Here is a 14,674-nt window from a genome sequence, read left to right on the forward strand (position 1 = left end):
GGGTTGCAGCCTTTAGCCTCCTTGATCTAATCAGTCTAACACACATTTAATTTTGACATAAGATTATCATACAGTAAAATAACATGTAATACATGTTGAATACCTTTTTCTAATCCTTCATTCATGAAATGGACACAATATCTTGTTCCACTGTATTTTAAATTTAGTTAAATTTAGGACCATCAAGATATTTTCAAAATAAGTGCATGTCATTTACCCCAAATATTGCCTTTGGTTTTTTTCTATAACCATTTTCTGTTCCCTCAGATGCTGTGAAGAGGCGGAGCCCAAATGCAGCAATGACGGAACACCTGAGGCATGCTACGGGAAGAGCTGGGAGTGGTGGATATAAAAAAATGAGCCAAAAACAACTTGCACAGACTCTGCTGTGTTCCAGTATTTTTGTTGTTTACTTGTTTGATTTATGGCTGTTTAACAGTAATGCGAGACTGTTATGAAAGAAATGTATTACCACAGCTTCCATGCATCAGTGGTGCAACACATGAATCGCTCCGGGAAGAGCTGGTGGTTGTGGACTAAGAAAATTAAGTATGTTATGTTAACTATGATCCTGTACTTTTGTTATTTTCTTGTGGATTAATGGCTGCTTAATATTAATGTCAAACTGTTAGAGAAAATGCCAATGCCACAGACTCACCCTTTTTGATCGGAATTTCATCAGAATGATTTTACACCCTTCACTGGAAAGCCACACATACTGTATTATTACCCTTTATTAAAGCCTGCGGTTTTCGAATTGTACTTGTAAAATACACGACAAGAGGGCAAGAAAAAAATCAAAATGTCAAATAACAGTGATTTGCTGCCATCTACTGGTGTGCCATCCAGTTTGTTCTCACTTGCTTCCTTTTGAAAGACTTATGGCAGAACAAGTGGTTATTGTTTTTAGATCTTCTTTAAATACACGTTCACTAAGTAATACAGTAGTGCTAGTGTACACAGTTCTTTGTTGAATTCTGAAGGTGTGTCACTGTAGGGTGTAGGTTACAAGTGTTATTGTTCCTGCCAGCACCTTCTTCCATTACTGTCAAAAATATTAATATGTTTGAATATGTACAAAAAAAAAAGACTCACATGTAGGCCATTAAAAGAGAGCTTGACAAGAAATTTTACACAAATATCCCTTTGTGAATATACCGTACAGTGCCCTCCACTAATATTGACACCCTTGGTAAATATGAGCAAAGGCAGCTGTGAAAATAAATCTGCATTGTTTATCCTTTTGACCTTTTATTAAAAAATCACAAAATAACCTTTCATTGAAGTACAACAATTGAAAGTGGGGGAAATCTCATTATGAAATAAAAGTTTTTTTCTAGTTCACATTGGACATAATTATTGGCACCCAATTATCTTCTATAATGCTTGATGAGTTTGGAGAACACCTAACAAAAGATCAGAAATAATTCATACAGAATCTCTCCAGATCCTTCAGATTCCCAGATCCATGTTGGTGCTTCTCGTCTTCAGTTCATTCCACTCGTTTTCTATAGCTTTCAGGTCAGGGGACTGGGATGGCCGTGGCAGAAGCTTCACTCAGTGACACAATATGAATATGCTGGAGTTTGTTTTTGGATGAGCGAGGATTTTTCTTGAAACCCTCCTAAACAACTTGAGGTGATGTAGGTCCTGTTTGATCATTTTTGGGGGGAATTCTGACCGCAAGACTCAACTAATTTTTGCAATTCCCCAGCTGTGATCATTAGATTTGACCACTCAGGGTGCGTTCACACTTGTAGTTCGGTTCGTTTGGTTCATTTGGTCCGGACCAAAGAAGAAAAAAAAAACATTTAGTCCTGGTCCGGTTAGCGTTCACATTGGCAATTTTATCACCGAACCAAAAGATACCGAACCTATAGGCATAGGGATACATTCACAACGTGATTGGTCGGATTTTATGACGTATTGCCTATTTTGAAACGGAACTTACCGAGCATCCAAAACAGTGCTGTTTTCTGAGGTAAATGCGCTCGTTGTTTGTGCGTAGCCTGCATGTGATGGTATTTTGGCCAGCTGGGAACTCGTGAAGAGCTTATAAAATGTGTAAAGTAGTCAAAACACCGCTCGCGACTATGACAAGAAAAACTGACATGCGCTTGGATCCTGTCCTTTTTAGGGTCTCTATCTTTTCAGCGGTCTCGGTCCGCTTGTTTGGTGCACACCAGGGTTCGGATGGCAGCGTTCACATATGTTCAAATGAACCGCACTATCCGAGCAATCGCACCAGGGTTCGTTTTAATCGAACCAAACATGACAAGTGTGAACGCACCCTCAAACTCTCCTCCTCACCATGCATTAAAGGGTTAGTTCACCCAAAAATGAAAATTCTGGCATTATTTACTCAAGTACATAACCAGCCAGTGTTCAAAACTATCTAATTATCTTGTCTTGATTCACGACGGTTAGCTTGTAATAATGTTTTATAATAAGAGCGAACTGGCGGATTTCCGCGGGAAATTCAAGCATGCAGCAGTTCCTCTGTGCGTCATTACGTCACGTCCGTAAACAGAAAGGAGTCCCGTTGAGAGGCTCAATTAAATCATGTGAGGAAGCTGCCGGTAGCGGCACGTTTATAGCCTTTTCTCACAGCAGCTGAAATAATTAAACTTATCATTTTGATGGCCGATTGAGATCCAGAAAGGTCCAAATGACAATCATCAGTGACAACTGGAGATTCAGCTGTAGTCAAAAAGCAAAAGACTTCGGACTGTGGAGTAGATACAGAAATTGAAATCTACAGGTTATGCTAATACACACTAAATACACAGTCACGCAGTGTTGATGTTGTTAACATTAACAATTTGAGAACAATATAACAGTAATAATAATTTGAACGGTTTGGCATGATCCGAGCTAAGTGATTGTTAGTTGGTAAATTCAATTTTTAATTCTAGGGCACCTTTAAAGCAGGCTAATTGAAATACAATTTCTCAGATCTTTAACAACTAACACATTTCATCAGTGAAAGACTAAGAAACACATGCTGATATAATCTTATTTAATTTGATAGAATGTATTTTATATTCTTATTCTTAAAATTTTTAATTGCACACTCTGTCCACCTATCAGTGTGAGAAGCAGTCTAGTGATCTTTCTGGTGATCTAGGCAATTATTTAAAGATTATATTTAATAGAATACCCTGAAAACATGTGGTTTGTGAACCCACTGAGCAAATTACGTCCAGAAGACGTCTTTTTGAGGTCTTGTCTCAGGTTGAAAAGACGTCCACTGAGGGGCCAGAATGAAAGTTTTTATGACGTCTTTTTTTGACGTCTTCTGGACACCCGATATAGACGAACACGCAGAATCACCAAAGGAGAAAAATCACAATTTTTAAGCCACCATCGTGGAGATGAGTGTTTGCTTTAGTTGGGCTCTTGACCCTTCACTTCTTAATAATAGTTTTTGTTTGGGCTGTTTTAACTACGTTCACACTGCAGGGCTTAATGCACAATTCCGATTTTTTGAAAAAAATTGATTTTTTTGCAAAGCTGTTCACATTTTCAATTAAATGCGACCTTTTGTGATCTCCTGTGTGAACGTGAAATGACCCAAAAGTGACCCGCATGCGCAGAAGAGTACGCAACGGTCAACAACGTCACTCGTTGTTTGCGGAAGTAGACGGCCACCTCGTTTGTTCCAGGCTTTAACCTCCTTGTATTTGGCTCAGAGGCTTTTTATTTTTCGCTGGCATTGGAGCCAGGATCGTCTGTAACCACGCTCGGCCATTTTGCTGGAAATGTTTTCGTAAACCGCCCGGTTCCGATAAGAGCCCTCGAGTTTGGCCTGAATAGAGCTGTCACCCCAAATATTAATTAAATCTGTGACCTCGCTTCCCTTCCATTGACTGGTCTCAGCAGCATCGTCCGCCATGGTTGTTGTTTATCTTCTCGTTCCCGCCTACTTCAATGCACAATTATGACATTTGTAGCGTATCAATGACGTACGGGTCGGATACATGTGGTCTGGCCGTTCAGACGGAGGTCGCATTTCAAAAGATCGGATACGTATTGGATTCAGGACCACATACCCAAGTGGCCTGGGTCACATTTGAAAAGATCGGATCTGTGTCGTTCAGACTGTCATGAAAAGATCAGATACAGGTCGCATAGGGGCAAAAAAATCGGAATTGGGTCGTTTCAGCCTGCAGTGTGAACGTAGCCCTTAAGGTGTTATTAAACATATCTGGCCTGTTCTCACTGCATTTACACAGTTTTGACCAGCAGGTGTCGCCACCGTGCTGTTTTTTAAGCGATTTGAAACTGATTCATCAGATATAGCTGTTTTCACCAAAGCCACTATGCTAAAAAAAATAATGAAAGTTCAAAGCTTTATGTAACCAAGTCTTTTCCACCCAAGTTACACCACGACAAGAAAATGTTAAGAAATTGTAACACACATTGTAACACTCCCCAGATTCACTGTACAGTCAGGTTCACAATCATATCACATTCACACTGGGGATTTCTGACCATGGCAAGTGTTTGCTAAGAAGACTGTGACTGTACACACCAAGTGGTTTCCAGTGGGGCAGCATTAATGTTTAACTGCCAACATTATATTTCCTTTTACAGCTCTACTGTACAGGAGATATCTATGTCTAGTGATGGGCGATTTCAAAACAGTGCTTCATGAAGCCAAAGACTATAACACAAGACGTGTCACTCGTGTTGTTTTGAATGGGAGAAAGTGCAAAGCGCAATATGGCAGAATAAGACCAGCTTTCTAAAAAAAGAGCCAATCCCCGACTGGTAAAGGCATCCCATCAGGGGCGTAGGAGCCATTATACGTGGGGGACACGTCCCCCCCACATTTCAAAATCTAAGTTTTGTCCCCCTCACTATTTCCCAATGTCAGATTTTGTTTTGCATTGCCTGCCTATCTCTGCCGATTTCGGAGTCTCCAAATTAATCCATTCTGCAACTTTTAAATGCATAATTAAATTTTTAAAAACGAAATTATAAGTGCAGGTTCCGAAAGTTGGTCGTTTTGTCGCTATGGTTACACACACACGCACCATAAATTGCGCTCTTTTATATGGCAAAAGTGGGAGACACAGAGCAAAGTAAGTAGATTAGCACCAATTAAGTTTTAGGGCACTATATTCAAAGTCATCTGAAACCATTCCATAGCTTCATGTGAGGGACAGAAGAAATGTGCATCGATAAGTTCACGGTCAGAAACTCGTCTTCCCTCTGCCCTCCAATATGATATATTCCCATTATAATACTTGATATGTAGATAAAGAGCTGTGGATTTGCATAAAATGACTTTATCTTGCTGGAGTTTATTGCTGTTTCTGAACGATGTCATCATACTGGCTACAGGATGTCTGTTAGATCGGACTATGAATTCGTGTCACACGCACAATAACTGGAATTTAAAAATGAAAGAAACATATGATTAATAAACTGTTAGATGCAGATATACACAGGGATTCTCTTTGTACCGTGAACTTTTCAATGCGCAGCACAACTGCGCGCTCTGACTCGATATTGCTTCAAGCGCATCATTCTGCACCCGGGATGCGCATTAGCGGTTTTTTGCTGTTGTTTTGAAGCGTTTCATATTATCATGGTTTTGCACACTGAAAGATTATTAATAGCCTATTTTGTTCTGTCGTATCTATAGCTTGTTGCCTCATTAAAAAGCTGAACAATACATTTTAAATAAGCGTCTTTTAATGTTACATTAATATAAATACATATAATTATTTTCATATAAATCTAATTTCATAATACAAATAGTAATTTTAAACTTTTTATTAACATTTGGATTTATAAAATTACTGTGCAAAGTTTTTAGGCTAGAATATTTTACTGCTGAATTTTTTGCTGCTGAATTATATACTCACCTAGTTTACTTATTTATTTATTGGTCAGCTTATGAATATATTTTTATTAATTTGTTATTTTTCTCTATAATGAGATGTTGTGTTTAGTGCATTCTGGATTGGTTAACAAATCAAAGATACAGGCTCCCACTAATAAATTAATTCAACAAAGGTAACCTCTTTTGCTACATATTTTTAATGGTTTAAATGTGTACTCTACATGTTTGACCACTTATGTACTATCAATTAGCCTACTAGGCCTATATGTTGTGTACGTGATGTGCCCTACCATCACCAATAAATAAATTAGAGCACAAAATTGTTTACAAGAGAACAAATTTCTTCATTGATCTAGTCACGTAATTTTGCTCTCAGAATACACCAGATTTATGCATTTAAATTTAAAATGTACAAAATTTTCCTACGGGGGGGCATGCCCCCGGACCCCCCTAGAGGAACCGATGTCCACCCACCACAGTCTCACAAAATCCTGTGGGAAACAATCCGTTCCCAAAAGTCACTGGAAATTAGCATTTAAGTGCTATATATATATATATATATATATATATATATATATATATATATATATATATATATATATATATATATATATATATAATACACACACATATATATATATATATATATATATATATATAATACATATATATATAAACGGGGAATTTCCCGGATTTCCCCCTAACCCCCCTGGCATTTACTGTCCCCCCCAGGTTCAAAAACGCTCCTACGCCCCTGCATCCCATCACTGCAGCGGCCGTTAGAAGCACCGGTTCCTATATAAACAGTCAGACACACACCTCCGAAATGAGGCACGAGACGCAAATTTAGGACTGCGCATGCGCATTAGGTTGATTCAACCTGAAAAATACAGTTTTTTGTCATGATTCGAGCGTTTAGAAACAAAATTTATGAGACAGATGTTATCAGATTTCATTGATTTCAAATATGAAATTTAATCAAAAGCTTGGTAAACAGCTTTAGAGAATTTGATGTTTCCCCATTCAAAGAGATAGGAGCTGCACTTGGATGCCCGAGAGGCGTTTCAAAGATGGCCGCCAAGTGAAATGGCTTGTCTTAAAGGGACTTTGATGAAGCTTCGAAGCTTTGCGAATCTTTGTTTTTCTTTAATGTGACTCGGGAAGAACGAGTCGTCTCGGGGGGTGATTCGTTCAGTCGCGCATGCACTCAAAAAAATGATTCTAGCTGCTTGTTCAGTTTATTTAAATAAAATAAGCTGAACCAACACAAATCTTTAGTTTTTTACTTAATTGGCATTCGCACTCAATTGTATTATGTTAAATGAAATTAAATTTGCAAAATGTTAGGTCAACCTAAACCATTTGTGTTGGGACTACATGAATCATTTATGTTGCATTGATTGAACCTGGGCAGTGGATTTCTAGTTCCCAGCATGCTTTGCATAGGGAAAGATTGGGACAGTAAATGTTGAACTTAAGTGCTGTTTAATGTGTTTTTTAGTAAAGGGAAATACCTTTTAAAGTTTGAAGTTCAGTTATATTTGACATTTAAAAGAGTTTATGTTATGTCGATTTTTTGAGGTTACCATTATGCTGAAGTGTAGACCTTGTGGTTAGGCTCTAGGTGGCTATGTAAAACAAATTTATATTGTTTTTAACGAGCATTAACTGTGCTCAAGCCAGTAATGAGAAGTTCTTTATCTGATCATTACTTGCATGCTATAAATGTTACTTAGCATATGAATAAGTGTTATTTTAGTTTAGTTTTTATAGAAATATAAATAAATTACTTGGAGGGCCAGCACAAATTTTACACAGTCTACATATGGTCATCAGCTTTTCCCCTCTCAATGGTAATGAAACATGTATGTCTGTGTACAACAGCTACTCAAAACCTAAGCACAAGCGCACATCTTCACCATGATGGTAACAAAAAAAAAAAATAAAAAAAGCACTGGTTGGATCAACAAGAATGAATTATGTTCAGGAAACATACACAGAATACGTCAAATGAAACTGGTGTGATCTCATTCAATTAGGATGAATTTCACTCATTAGTACAATTAACCTAGCTTAAGTTCAAATAAATCAGTTCAACTGTGTGGAAATAGGTGTCATAATTGAATTAAGTTAGACCAACAAGTTATTTTTTTGAGTGTGTGCAATATTCTAACGAGGCTTTCTTACGAAATTTCAATGGTTCACCACTGGGGGCGTGACTTTGACAAACGCTCTAAACCACTGATTCGAAACAAAAATTCGTAAAGCTTCAAAGCTTCATAAAGCAGTGTTTTGAAATCGCCCATCCCTAGATATTGTTGATTTTTTGGCACACAAAAAGTTTTTTCGTTGCTTCGTAACATTATGGTTGAACCACTGTAGTCACATGGACTGTTTTAAATATGTCTTTAGTAGGGCAGTGTCTGGGCATTGAAAGTGATAATTATCTTGCTGTCAATCGAAACCTCACTGAGCCATTGGATTTTATGAAAACTGGCCTACAAATGGATCCTGTTATTTACAGCCAAATAATAATTAAAATAAATAAAATTAAATTAAAATGAAAGTGCAACACATAAATTCATTGGCTACACCGATGTTAACGGAACACGCCATGCGCGTGCACGCGGAGGAAAGTCAATTCTGGCAAGCAGTCGAATTTCGGCACAACATTCTCTCCATCCGTGAGTGACGTGTGAACTTTCCGTGCACCGGGAATCTATTCCTCTCAAATTGTACTGCCAAGGTAAGTAAGTCTGTATTTGCGTGTTTTGACTCGGAATATTTTGCTTTGCACATTCCTAAAGACCGTATACAGCAGTTCACGGTTGTGTTTGGTTTCAGACGGGACGCACATCCCGGACTGACCGAGACGCATGTTGCATGTGAGATGATGTACCGATTGGGTTTGTTGTGAATAGACGTTTTAACATTCATTCCGAAACTACAGTGCAGTTTTTTCTGTTCTTGCGACTTTTAATGTAATTATTAACAGGTAATGTTATTTATTCACTTATTTTCACTAATAAGTATTCAATAGACTGTAGTAGTAAGTATGCAGTGTATGACTTTCCGGTGGGTCTACCTTTTGTGTGTAATTTTTTTTTTTTTTACATTAAAAAATGATGCATGAATAATCAAGTAAACCCTAATTGCTTCAGTCCAGTAAATGTTTATCTTACATATACTTTATAAAATCATTAAAAATGTATTTATTTTTACATTAAAAATGTATGGTCCACAAGACAAAAAAAAAATTGCTGAATTTATTAACATGACCCCGCTCAAAAGTTTGTGAACCATTGTTTCTTAATACTGTGTGTGGTTAACTTACCTGGATAATCCTCCAGGTCCTGAAAATTTTTCAGTTTTCCAGCATCTTTTGTGTATTTAAACCATTTACAGCAGTGACCGTATGATTTTGAGATCCATCTTTTCACACTGAGAACAACTGAAGGTCTCAAACACAACTATTAGAAAAGTTTCAAACATTCACTGATGCTCCAGAAGAAAACACGATGCATTAGGAGCCGGGGAGTGAAAACTATTTGAATTTGAAGATCAAGGAATATTGTAGCTACTTAATTTGTCTTCTGACAAACATTTAAGTGTCTGCTGTTGCTTCTGAAAGTCAGTACTAAATGAAAAGATATTTAAACAAAATAAGAAACATTTGGACATCTTTATCCTGTTCAAAAGGTTTTCAACATTTCTTTAAAAATTGGCATCAGCCATTATTTCTAAAGCAAATTTCAGTATTTATGCATGAAACACAGTTTTTTTGTGTTCTTTCTTTCTTTTTGAATAGTAGAATAGATTTATAACATGAAAATAGTTATTGAATTATTGCTATCAGCCATGATTGTACAATTAATTTTTCCATTTTGTCTCACTCCGATTGGCTCATTGTCTTTAGGCATGTGTGTCAGTCCTATAAGGTCTCATCTATGGATTAATCAGGTTAGGGGCGATGTGTGAAGTCGAGAGAGTAGTTTTTAAGGTTTTTAAGTTTTTTCCTGGGCTAAGTTACACCAACAGCATCGTGGGAAATGACGGACATAATGACAGACTGCATTCATTCTCACGTTTGATGATCAACAGCTGGCCACAAACCACTGCCTGCTGACTAAAGAAAAAAGTGGGCCTCCCTTTCCACTCGTGTTCTTTCACTTCCTCTATCTTTTCACCTCTGCTTTCACAACTTCTGATAAGCACAAAACCATTTCCTCAGCTTCAGATCGATCATATGCACGCTACTTGTGTGGATGCAGTCAGTTTTGACTGCAAAATATTAGGTAAATTGGTTACATATCATATTTCCTGGGGTGATGCTATGTTGTCTTAGTGGGTTTATTGTGTTTTAGGTGGTTCCAGTGGGATTCTACTGTGTACTGGGTGGTTTCTTGAGGGTTCTAGGTGGTGGTTAGGATGTTTTTGTGGTGTTCTGGGTTGTTATCTACACAGTAAATTCCCCAGAGTTAAATCAACTCTGCTCAGAGTACATTTGGTACAAACTTAATGAGATAATTAAGCTATTAATCAAGTGATGATTGAACATTTATGATGAACACCTGCTGTTAACAAGCAGAATCACTGAAGAAAAGAGAAACACAAGAACTACAACAGTCAAAACCATTTAATTGAAATCGACTGAAGGTAAAAGACATTAAATCTCTCAAGATCTGATTAGAAGATCTGATTCACTTATTACTAACCTAGACTGTCACAAAAAGTTCTTATTGAGAATTAACAGAGGTTTAAATGTTGGTGTTTTATTGGTCAAAAAAGCATGCCACCACCGTGGTGGTCATGGTTTGTTTCAGTTGAGCTCTTAACTTTTTCACAGCAAACATTTGTGTATTGCTGAGTTAAAAGAATAAAGCAGCAGATCAGCTTGAATTTGCTTTTTGAAAGCCATTTCAAATTAGCATCACAAAGAAGATTCTTTCTCTTTGGTTCTTTAACTGAGATTCAGCTATTACAAAATTGCAACAAAAAAAAATGTACCAATGCCACCATAAAGCTTCAGTGTTAAAAATGAACAACTATTACTATTCAGGCTTATACATGAAAACATCTTTTTTCTTTTCTTAACAAATAAACCTCTAAAAAGTCGGTCTGGTTAGTAATATGTGAAGCTGGTAATGCTGTTTCTGGAGCTGTTTGATCAGATCTGATTTGATCAGTTGATTTCATCTAAGGCTGTGGCTGAAGTCAGTTGTAGTTCTTGTGTTTCTCTTTTCTTCAGTGATTCTGCTTGTTAACAGCAGCTGTTTATCATTATTGCTCAATCATCACTTAATTAATTGCTTAATTATATCATTAACTTTAAATCTGCTTCAGTGTTATTTTAAAGGGGTCATGAACTGAGAAATCAAATTTTCCTTGAGCTTTTGACATATCATTTGTCATCATACTTTAAGAATATCCTGTAAGTTTCAGAGCTGAAAACTTCCTTGTTAGTCCAATAAAAGCTTTAATTGACACCAGACCCAGAAAACGACAGGATTTACAAAGTGGGGATCTATGACGTCAAAGGGCAGCAAGCACCGCCTCTGCAGAAGAAGATCAACGCCTACTTCATTCCTGCCTGTTTAGCCCCGCCCACCAATTCACACATTATATGAAATAACATAGGTAGCCTAAATAAAGAGAACACAAGAGGCGACACTTTGATACTTTTTGGGAAACAATCACTAGATGGCGCTCCGGTAGCGCGGCCGCCATTATGGGGTGAAAATACTAACTGGACCAATAGAATCCTTCACATCTTCACAATTTTACTGCCAAATCAGAAGCGCAATAGAACAGTGTTTTTTAATTAAGTCATCAGTAAATTGTATGGCTCCTACACTAAAAAACAAATCCTAATTTTATGGAAAATAACTGATTTTTTTACAGTCAGTTTCTTTTATTTTAAATTATACTTAAAACTGTAAAAATACAATGTATGTAAATTAACAACTCAGCTGTTATGTGTTATGACATTATTGAAAAATTACATTAATTCACATATTTTTTACAGAAAATTTTTTTTTTTATACAGTATTTTTTCTGTTTTCTTAAATTACAAACAAATGTAAAATTACAAAAATAACCAGTAATTAAACAGTAACAAAACAGTTAATTGGTAAAACGGTCAAATGAATGGCAGCCAAAAAACCCTGTAGAATTAAAGTAAAATATCCTAATTTAAATAAACTGAAAAACACTGTTATTTTACAGGTATTTCCTGAATTATTACGATCAAATACCTTCACTTTAAAACGCATAAAAAATGGTCAGCTTTTTTTTTTATTTTATGAGTTGATCTGAATTTTTTGTTGTTTTGTTGAGATTCATACGCTGATTCTTGATGTCTGTGTGAGTCTGCATGACTTTGTTTATAGTACTACAGAACTGCAGAAGTTTTGGTACTTTAAATTACAACTGAGATTAAACACTTTAGATAGAGACCAAACTCTGCTATCAGTGAGGCAAACCACTTTATGATGACTATCATCTGAGTTTTTTTCTTTTTTTTCTTTTTTGCTATAACAAACATGCATCAGAAACACACAGTTAAAGCAATATGAGAAATACCAATGTTAAAATGTCAAGGGTAACTCAACTAAAGCAAGTACTGACCACCAGAATGGTGACTTCAAACTTCATTATTTTATTCAATAAAACATCAACATCTAAACCTCTGTTAATTCTCAATAATAACTTTAATATGAAATAAAGTCAGGATTGTAATACGTGAAGATGCTGAGATCTTGAGAGATCTGTTAATGTTTCATGTTCTGTTATTTAGAGGGTTTCTATCATGTGTTTGTGGGTCTCCATTGTGCTGGAGAGTAGAGCCTGTGCTTCAGTCCAGGATGAGCCAGAAAATGTTATGCTGCATGTTGCATTATTTCAGAGGCCGTAACATATAGTTGTAGTCATTCATTAATGTGTGTTTTTCTTGGTTAAATACAAGAGATTTAAAGAGGTCATGAACTGTGTTGGTTTATTGTTTTATAATGTTTCCTGGGTGCACTTATAATGTTAGTATGCTTTTTACATCCAAAATTGTCATAATTTATAAATAAAAGGCATTTTTCCTACCCTGATTTTTGCCCTCTGGTTTGAATGCTCTGTTTTAAGGGGCGTGTCTGCTGTGAGACTTCAGTGTAAACGCCCACTGCTGTGATTGGCTAACATCTTTGCATATGAAATGTCCAAGTATTACTCTCTCTTTTAGCGCGTTTTTACTATTACAGCTCTCAAGGTTAACTAATCATGAAAAGTGTTGCATTATATTTAGATCTATGCCGTTATATTTAGATTGTGGCATGAAAGGTTGCAGAGATGAACACTGTAGATGATCACAGACATGTTGAGTGAATGAAAGCAGTGATCTCCTCATTGAAACTCAAATTCTGCACACTAACAAATGCTTTCATCTTCACTAACAGTACAAACGCAAAATAACTAAAAGATTTGTTAAATAAAACGGGAGTTTTGCGTGTCAGTCACTGATAAACTCGCGCTGTTTGATTGACAGCTTCAGCACACGCTGCTCCAACGATTGCAAAGGGGCTTTCTTTGATCGCTTTCTTTATATAAATTAGTCACTGATAAATAACAGATTATTTTCATCCTACTAAGAGAAACAACGCAAGTTGACGTTTAGTCACGGGTTTGATTTACTGACACAGACAAAGATCATCTGCCCACATAGCAAATGTTTTCTGGCCCAGCTCCGGGCCACACAATCACGTTTCCCTCGGCCCAAGTACCGCAAAGAATGACGGCCCTGAAGTGGCCCAGAACTGGATTAAAGACAGGGGTCACACATGGGCCATAACCGGCCCGAATCTCAGCCAGTTAATCACCCTTAACTGGCCCTGAACTGGGCCAATACAGGTTTTATTATTGGTACCAATTCTCAGCCATATGTTATCCATATCACCACCACCCTTTAACCCCAAAAATGAGCCATAACCCAGCCTAATCCTACCCAAACCATGTGAAATGAGTCACAAGAAAATTCAATTTATTTAACAATATTGCACAAGCCAATAATAATAATAACCACATTCAGAATTGTGTAACTGTGTTAAGGCTATTTTATTGAGTACAATCAAAGCATATCTTATTACCACCTCATGAATATATGAATGAATCTAGCACTGAAATGTAAAGATAATATAATTTTACTCTAAACACATATAGAGCAAATTTAAAAAAAATAGTTAAAACAAATTTACACATCAGAATGTTTGTATGTGTGAGGGAGAACATGATCATATTTAGGACTGTCCTCAGGAAGTGAAGTACAGCTCTGCAGCCCCTCATTTCTCCACAAGTGCTCTCTCCTTATTCCATCTCTATCAGGAGTAGACTTTTAGTCTTGTCCCTGACAGCAACATAGTGTCGGGCCAGATCCGGCCCACATCTGGTCCGCGTGTAAACCACATGTACCAGATGTGGGCCGGATCCGGGCCACACTATGTTGCTGTCTGGGGTGGTGTCAGACAATTTTTTCCTCAAAGCAGCTAAAAGACAAAATAATAATACAAAATTAATAAATACATATACAAACATTCATCCATCTACTGTAAATAAATGTAAGTAACAAATGAAAAATAAGGTTGCTTTGGTGTTTTTTACAGGAAATGATTGCCAATAAAATGGCACTATTGAATGACTAACTGGCTTTTCAGAGTTTGACAACAGTATTATGACAAATAAGACCATTTTAGCAAACAAAAACCTTAAAAATGCTGAGATATGGAAACTGTGGTGTAAACAGAGTAACCAATGCACTGTTGAAGTACTGATAATGTAACG

At 36.8% G+C, this 14,674-nt stretch overlaps 1 protein-coding gene and 1 long non-coding RNA gene across 8 annotated transcripts in view; one reads left to right on the plus strand and one right to left on the minus strand.

Annotated features, from left to right (window-relative positions):
* Window positions 1-14,674, minus strand: part of LOC137014749 (uncharacterized) — a 35,318-nt gene that overhangs the window by 3,108 nt on the left and 17,536 nt on the right. The window lies entirely within an intron of this gene.
* Window positions 8,491-14,674, plus strand: part of LOC137014747 (plexin-B2-like) — a 33,353-nt gene continuing 27,169 nt past the window's right edge. For 4 of the 7 annotated variants that reach the window (XM_067379256.1, XM_067379255.1, XM_067379252.1 and 1 more), the window contains exons 1-2: window positions 8,556-8,600; window positions 8,699-8,760. In XM_067379256.1, the coding sequence (XP_067235357.1) occupies window positions 8,745-8,760 (16 nt within the window). In that variant the 5' untranslated portion in view covers window positions 8,556-8,600; window positions 8,699-8,744. Of the gene's footprint in view, window positions 8,601-8,698; window positions 8,761-9,919; window positions 9,993-14,674 lie in introns of those variants that run through there. The other 3 variants (XM_067379258.1, XM_067379257.1, XM_067379259.1) reach the window with 3 other exon arrangements.

The sequence above is a fragment of the Chanodichthys erythropterus genome, chromosome 24, assembly GCF_024489055.1.
Source record: "Chanodichthys erythropterus isolate Z2021 chromosome 24, ASM2448905v1, whole genome shotgun sequence".
Classification (NCBI taxonomy): domain Eukaryota; kingdom Metazoa; phylum Chordata; class Actinopteri; order Cypriniformes; family Xenocyprididae; genus Chanodichthys; species Chanodichthys erythropterus.